General features: G+C 42.6%; 1 protein-coding gene across 5 annotated transcripts in view; it reads right to left on the minus strand.

Moving 5' to 3' along the window:
* Positions 1–8,339, minus strand: part of LOC115390677 (nucleosome-remodeling factor subunit BPTF) — a 44,393-nt gene that overhangs the window by 33,116 nt on the left and 2,938 nt on the right. For all 5 annotated transcript variants that reach the window (XM_030094615.1, XM_030094620.1, XM_030094619.1 and 2 more), the window contains exons 2-4: positions 6,942–7,764; positions 2,086–2,137; positions 1,786–1,954 (exon numbers count right to left, since the gene is read on the minus strand). In XM_030094615.1, the coding sequence (XP_029950475.1) occupies positions 1,786–1,954; positions 2,086–2,137; positions 6,942–7,764 (1,044 nt within the window). The remainder of the gene's footprint in view (positions 1–1,785; positions 1,955–2,085; positions 2,138–6,941; positions 7,765–8,339) is intronic.

Consider the following 8,339-nt stretch of genomic DNA (forward strand, 5'->3'; position numbering starts at 1 on the left):
TACAGCCTGGATGACCTTCCAATGAAGCTCTTTGCAACATTAAAAGCCTGTCAAAAACCAGCAGTCAGAGGTTAAAAGCAGCCTGAGGGATGACTGTGCAAATTAGCTTCATTTTTTTTTTTTTAAAGAGGAACTGCTATACATAATTTTCTGCTGGAAGCATTTCTATTTTAATAAGAAGAATAAAACTACTACAACATTGAGCCTGACAGGTTTACATGTGCTTCATAAAAGCAGAATGATGTACATGTTTCAGTCGTTCAGTACATTGAGAGTACCTACAAAAATAGTGACGCGAGACTCCAATGACAAACCATCTACATAAGCTATGTCCATCAGATTTATGCAACTTAACATGAAATTCATCTCCTCTTCAGTCCAAGAGTGGTTCTTTCTCAATCTTCTGCCGCTGCAAGTTTATATGGTACTGATGTTGTTTTCTATTTACTGGATATTATATGCCATGAGAAAGCTACTCTGTAACTGGTGCAATGCAAAAACAAACTGATCTGAAACTGAATGAGCATCATGACTGGATCTGCATGACATTAGGTGAACCTGCAACGTGCAGCTGTTTCACACAGACAGCATCTGAGGCTTTCCCCTGCGTGACTTTGTCTTTGATCTGTTCTTCATTAAAGTTGTCTAATTTCTCTTGTATCAAACCATCCATGTGCCAATATATCGGTCCGACTCGCTCTCATCGAACACTTAAATAAACTCTACTGAAGTGATGAGAAGTGAAATGTACAATAAAAAAAAAAAAGCCATGAGGGGCAAATTGGACTTGCAGAATATGTCGACGATCCAAGAGCATTCGGTCGATTTCTTTTCCCTGGTAATTGCAGTAGTAATACTTAATTCTGCCTGCATGGCGCTGGCATTATTTCCCTCGACTTGTGTGTGTTTGCTCTGGTTAATTGTTGACTGAATCAGGTTTGAAAGTGATTATTCGTCTCTGAGTTCTTCCTGCTGACTCTGCTACAACGGTACGAGCTATGGAACACGTTTGCACGTTTACCTTAACTATTTTCGGCGGGTTACACTTCTGACCAGTTATTCAGTTGTGTATCTCACTCCTGACTGCAGTAAATGTTCTACATACATTGTTGCACTCTTGTTGTGGTGCTGGGCTGCACAAAGTGTGCCTTCCTGTAAAGGGGACACAAAGCTCTGCTGCCAGTTTCAAATCATTTTACAGAAGCTTTGTTCGTCCTCTCTTGCTCTCCAATGCCTTTGTTTTCTACCTCCTGGGGTAAAAACAGATCGAAGTGGGAGACCACCTTCAGCAGATGCTCGTGAGAAATGCTAGTTTCCACTCAAGCTGTTGAACCAAAAAGTAACACAATCATTGCACAACTTCAAGCCTGATGTAATGTGCCCCGAGTGAAAATGTTGGGAATTTCCACCGGAAAGTCAACCAAACGTACAAACACAACCCACCGATATGTAACCATATATGCTTCATTCTTACCAGCACAGAATGCAGAAACCTATAGGGGGCTTTTGTGGACGGAGCAAAGGGGAACTCGCATGTTGGACAGTGGCCAGACTGCGACCAGAGTAAGGTTACATAATAGCTGGACTGATTCCTTTGGCCAAGCCATCTATGACTGGGTGGCATTCATGAGCACTGGCAAGAAAACGGGCGGAGGAATGAGGAAAGGGAGACAGCGAGACAAATCAGGGGGAAATATTCCACTTGTCGGCCATTATTAAACCCAGAGAGACTCAAACTGTCGGGACATTTTCTGTGGAGAGCAGAGAGAATGACGAGCTCCGTACCGTTAGCGGCGGTGAGGAAACACTTGTTGCTGCCGCGGGCCTTGTTGGTCAGGTCCTCAGTGATGTCCATGTGCGTGTGCACCTCGTCTCTTATCTCCTCCAGAGCCGCGTACAGGTCGGCCTCCCAGAATTCCTTATCCAAGCAGTCGATCAGCTCCGCAAGCTGGACCTGGAGGACGGAGTTTGGTGAACGCAACACGTCACGCAAAAATACAGCAGCAAGGGAGGGAAAACGGCACAATAAACGGAGATTGTGTGAAGTGAAGGAAACTATAGAGCGGAGAGATGAGTTGTGTTTACCTTGGTGCTGTAGTACCAGATGGCTTTCTCTTCCTGCTCACCGTCCTCCTCACTGCAGAGCAGACAAAGGAGCCACATTAAAAGCAGCAAAATACAGGAAAAAGTCATGAATGGGATCGTGTGCATGTGCTTTAACGCTCCTTTCTATACTCAGAAGTGGTGGAACTAAAGAATAAACAATTTTAAGATCTGAACTTCACCGGAGTATTTCTTTTGTTTTGATTCATTTTATCACCATTAATAATAGTAAGAAATATGTCATGTTCTTGTAATTTCAATTTGCTGCTTTTGTTTTTGATATAGTTTCCGGTTCAACAAACATCAAGTTTTTAGTAGGCAAGTGATTTTTGATATCTTTCAATGCTGAGTTAATGACGATCAGAGGGCACAAAAATCTTATGCAAATACCAGTACACCTATTTCAGAGTTGTGCAACTAAAAACTCTTCTCTTTTAAAGCTGTAATGTATTGAATGTAACGTCTGTTTTGCCCCTTGAACTGGAAATGCACATCCTTCTACCAACTAGAGCACCAGGTCATCCGACAAATAAATGAGAAAACAAATGTGACGACATATTAATTACATAAAAACAAGTGACAATGAGAAATTTTTTTTTTCATGTAGCAACCTTTGTTGCAAATAACACTGCTCTGTAGGACAGTAGTACTGCATGACGTTTATCAAGAAGATACAGAAATCCAGTGAGCCGAGTACATGTTTCATTTAGACAACAGCTTAAGTCACAAATCTCAAAAACTGGGGTAAGTTTCCACTTTTAGCATTGATTTTATAATCAAAGAATGACTCAAGAGGTTTTATTTATTTCGTTGTCTGATTATAAAAGGGTAAAATTTGAACTTTGGACTATCCTTTGAACTGGAGGATAGAAATTTCAAGCATACTCGCGAGCTGTTTTTTTTTTTTTTTTATTATCATGCAGCATCATGCATTACGCACTTGCAGATAGCTGCAACGCTGGCACGACTAGGTTCAACAACTTCTAAAAGGATAGCTAGAGGAACTGGTTTAATGGCTGCGGCTGCTGCTGCCGACACAGATCCAGTGTTTCTTTTGATCACGATTGCAGCCATTGGACGACATCTGCCATTGTGACTGCAAACAAAGAAAACGACGACTGTGACACATCAGTTCTGAGGAACGGTAATTGCTTGCAGTCCTTGTGTGTGTGTGTGTGCGTGCCAGTGATGCATGTTTTGGATGAGGACTGTATTTAAACTAAAGTAGTCGTGAAGTGAAATGGTGGCACATCTGTCATCGTAGCGTCACAAACTGAGAAAGATATCGCTGAGATTTTATGGCAAAGATCTCAATTTTACAAGTGCAGCTGAAATCTAAGCAGTCTTTCATAGGAGAGAAGCTTGCAAACAAAGGATCCAGATACAGGCTTTTGAAAGCAGTCATAAATCCATCATTTCCACGTCCAGCAATATCTGCAGGACATGGTCCTAATCTGGAGCTGGAATATAATCAGCAGCATTTCAACCACTACAAGGCATCAGTTGGTCCTTCGAAACACTGAGGCTAAAAACAACAGTACCTGGAAGCAAGAAAACTGTCCAGAAACAAAATCCCATCATCAAGCTTCAGGTACTCAGTTAATTTACACATCATCTGGTTCAAAAAGACAAATACATCACACACATCAGTTATTATTAGTCCAAATATTTCCTAAATTCTTCCAGGTTGTGCTTTAAAGAGTGATCAATATTGATTTTATCAACAGCCTACTTGATTAATAACCAATAATAAAGAGGATGCAGTGAAAATGGTAAATTATGTCCCTATATTCTTGCTGTATGTGTTGCGAGACTGTTTTGCATAATCCTGACAAACATTATTGGATAATTAGCATAATAATATCATGTACATGTATCTATGACCTCTAAGACGGCTCTGGCCTCTTTGTTGATTTTAATAGTTTGTAAATAAGCTGCTAAATTAAACTAATGAAAACAGCGAGGCAGTGGCAGTGTGGTATACCTGCATGTTACAACTCCAACTATGAAATTATAGCAAACCGATACATGACATAAGTCATAATTATCTATAAATTGCACAAAAAAATAGAGGATTTTAAATATTTGCGAAAAAATGCAGCTCAATTACAGTGAAAATATCTGTCTTTGGATGCTACAGAGTCGTTCACTTCTTGTAAAACTGGATACTTTTAATAGTCATCTCTATTCAGCATCCGTCCAGCACTTCTCTGAAGGCAGTATGCACGCACGCACGCGCGCACGCGCGCACACGCGCACACACGCTCAGTCTTGTATTTCTATCCTTGTGGGGACCGTCCATTGACTCCCATTCATGTCTAGCCCCTAACCCTGACCCTTACCCTAACCCTAACCCACACCACAACAAAGCCTAACCCTAAAGAAATGTTTTTGCACTTTTACTTTTTTCAGTAACAACAACATGGTCAAGAAAACACTGTTTCTCCTACTTAGGACCGGAAAAAGGTCCCCACAAGGCACGTCGTTTCACGTTTTGCTATCCTTGTGGGGACATTTGGCCCCAACAAGGATAGAAATACGAGAACGCACGCACACACACACACACACACACACACACACACACACACACACACACACACACACACACACACACACACACACACACACACACACACACACACACACACACACACACACACACACACACACACACACACACACACACACACACACACACACACACACACACACACACACACACACACACACACACACACACCAGCTTCTTTACTGGATATACGGATGCTCCGTCACCTGCATCCATGTGGTCACACTGTTTGTGTGTACAGACATGACGGGACACTAAAGACTGCGATGGGCTGGTTTGTTAAACGGACGCTGCGTTCAATTCCAGTCACGCTTCGATTGTGCACTGAGTGACAGAGTCGAGGCACTCTGGAAACACAAGCAGAGGTGAATACATTGATGTCAATTTTAAGGTAGAGCTGCTCCTATAATCTTACATGGTCGAGGTAATCTGCTCTCCTTCATGGTTTATGTATCACACGGTCAACTGCTGCTGACCCAGCACACACACAAACACACACACACACACACAGTCTGCGTCTGCTCAGCTCCGACATCATTTACTAACATATGGGACGGCTGCTGATGCCGGAAACCATACAGGGGTGCAGGTATGTTTGGTTATTAAATTATGAACTACCTATCTACTAACTGATCCGTTCTCATATCTATCTATGCGGCTGTTGTTCTCCCAGTCAGAGACAAGACAAACGCACAGCAGATAATCTACAAAACACTGGACCTAAAATGTGTTGAAAAATGAAAAAAGAAAAAAAAAACACTCAAATGAAGCATAGAAGAGTGAGAATTATAGAACAAATAATAAAATGTGAGCAGTGACAGGGCTTGTGTTAAAATGAATTGACTGTAACAGAGTAGCTGTCCACAAAACAATAAAAAAAAGTAGACAAATGAAACACCATCGAAGAACACTAATGAATTTTTGTGTTATTTTACACCCCTGAGAGCAAATATGAGTCTCTGTGGGGCCACGCAATTAACTTGTAATGATATTTTCTCTCAAATGCAGGAGGCTTGAACGATGTCTTCAGCTTGTGTTTGCTGCTACAGATAAATGAAATACTTCAGTGCTCACAGAGAAACACAGGTGTCACAGTGGCATACCTAAAGAAGGCATATCTTTTCACTTATTATTCCAAATCGGTGAATCAGAGGCTGTGATGAGCCAAACTGAACCCAAAACACTGTGGTTAATGCTATTTTCCATATTGTATTTTTTTTTAAATTGCACACATAATTTATGTTCACCAACTGTGTAGTGTCTGCGACACACTGTGGGGTTTTAGCAAACCTTTAGGCTTATTCCACACTACACTTTGTGGCATCATGTCTATCAGGCTTAAAAATCCAGTTTGATATGCTGGTAAAGCACAAAGTCAACCTTCACTGCCTCCAATCTGAAGAATAAGTCGACTACTCATACCACTGTGTGTCTGATAGATAACATAAAGAGACTAAAAACATAGCATTGACCACACATTAATGTACATGTATGCAAACTTGAAGGTTATTACAGTTCTACTTAACAGAAAACTGAAAAAGGTGATCTGGGTTTTGCATTGCTAGCTTAGTTTTTGCTCTGATCTCAACTTGTTTGCTGCTCCCTGTCTTCAGGCTGTAGTTTTCTCTCCTGCTGTCCCCTAAAACCAGAAAGCTGCCAGATTTGAGTCTGCTTCTGCAAACTTCCACGGGAGCTTTTCTTCGCCATGCATGCCTGTATTTACTCATGTGAGATTATTTCATTTTTCTCCATAAAAGTGCCATGAGATGCATGAAATCTTGATCGTTTCCACTGGCTGGTGAATTGTTGCCGTCCTGCAGTAGCAGCGACACTGAAACTAATTAAAATGATCATCCAAAACTTGTGTCAGAAGGTGATATTGCTATTGTTGGTTGGAAGAACGTGACAACAGTTGTCTGCAAGGCCGATGTACAGTATCTACGCCAAGGTGACAACATATGTGTTCAACAATCATTTCAGAGACACAACTCTCACATCCAAAATAATTATCTTTGACAACAACAATACTAATATCAATAAGTGTTAGTTACCACAAGATGGGAGTTCAGTTTTTCATAATACAGACTTTTATCAGATAGTTACTAGAATTTGATAGTAAATCAGTCCAGTGTAGTCTTACTATGAGACTTTTAGCACAAACTGAATCAAGCGTCTCAGTAATCTTAAAGACCTCTGCTAAATATCCTTCTGTTGAACGTGGGATGACATTGTCGACTCTGTGAATCAAGGAATCAAGTTGTTAACTTACACAACTACGCGGCGGTTCAGGAACCAGTATTTGCGGTGGTGTCGGTCATAGCCGATCGGTAGTTGCCGGATAAACGGTCTGCTCTTCTGCACCTCTGGGATACAGTCGGCCACACCGGGTACCTTGTGCGCCACACACACCTCACACTGCCACTCATCTTCCGGGACTTCCTGCAGAGGCGGCTTTACGCACTCCAGATGGTAAACGGCCGAGCACGTCTCGCAGCAGAGCAGGTCGCCCAGACGGTGGCACACCCTGCAGTGGTCGTCGTAGGCGACCACGCCTTCCGACATGAGCTCCTCGCGGGCGATGTTGGTCGCCAGAAACTGGTCCACCAAAAACTGGAGCACTTTGATTTTGCTCTCCAGCGGTTCGTACGGGTAATCCTCGCATTCCTGGAGGGGCAGAATGTGCCGGTACTCCGGGTCGCTCTCGCAGTACGCCCGCACCACCTCCGGCCACGTCATGCCGTCCACAAAATACAGGGTGGAGTTAACGGAGTCCTTCACGTCCGTGGGACCGAATGTGGTGTTGGAAGTGTCCTCCTCTCTGAGGATGGCTTTGAGCAGGGCGATATGCGTCTCTGCCAGCAGCGTGCACTGCTCCTGGCTGGCCACGGCGGCGCAGAAGTCCTCAAAGCGGAACGGAGAGAGCCGCAGCACGGTGCCGAAGTTGCGCAGGACCTCGTAAACGGCGGAGACATTGAGGAGCTGTGAGGTAGGAACCAGGAGGTCCTCGGAGGACTTGGGAAGCTCCAAGGGAGGAATGTCTTTCGCCTCGAGAATGGGAGACCGTGGTCGCTGTGGTCGACTCCTTCTCCGGCCTGCAACAAGTGAGAGGAAGAGACTCAGGGGAGGCTCACAGACAATAATATATAGAAACACAGTTCCTGTAAACGAAAATCCTAAGAAACCACAAGAAAAAAATATGAAAACAACTTATAAACAGAAATTCCAAAGATGATAATCAGTAACACTTCTGATATAAGATGAAATCAGGTGTTTGTTGAAAAATCCGTATGCAATATTGCAGCACACAGCTGGACTGAGCTTGGCTTTCTATCATATGTTTATTTATAAAGTTGATTCATTGACACCAGATAGCGTGAACCTAATAGCTTTCTTTTAACCTCATGAATGTACGGTTTGATTCTGAATTTGTGAAGTGTCTGCACTACAGAACAGCTGGGTTCCACCTGGAAAGCTCTGTGTATAATCTGAGTACGTTTTCTGATACAATTTAGAAGAATATCCCCCAAGAGACAGCACTAAGTTACACCTGTGCTCTCGGAGCACTCCAAACTTTATATCCTCTTTATTTTATAACAGAAGAATCAGGGCACTAATGAAATCTGGCACCTTGATCTTTTTTTTTTTTTTTCTCAATATAAATAGGCTA

This window comes from Salarias fasciatus, chromosome 6 (genome assembly GCF_902148845.1).
Source record: "Salarias fasciatus chromosome 6, fSalaFa1.1, whole genome shotgun sequence".
NCBI classification, from domain to species: Eukaryota; Metazoa; Chordata; class Actinopteri; order Blenniiformes; family Blenniidae; genus Salarias; species Salarias fasciatus.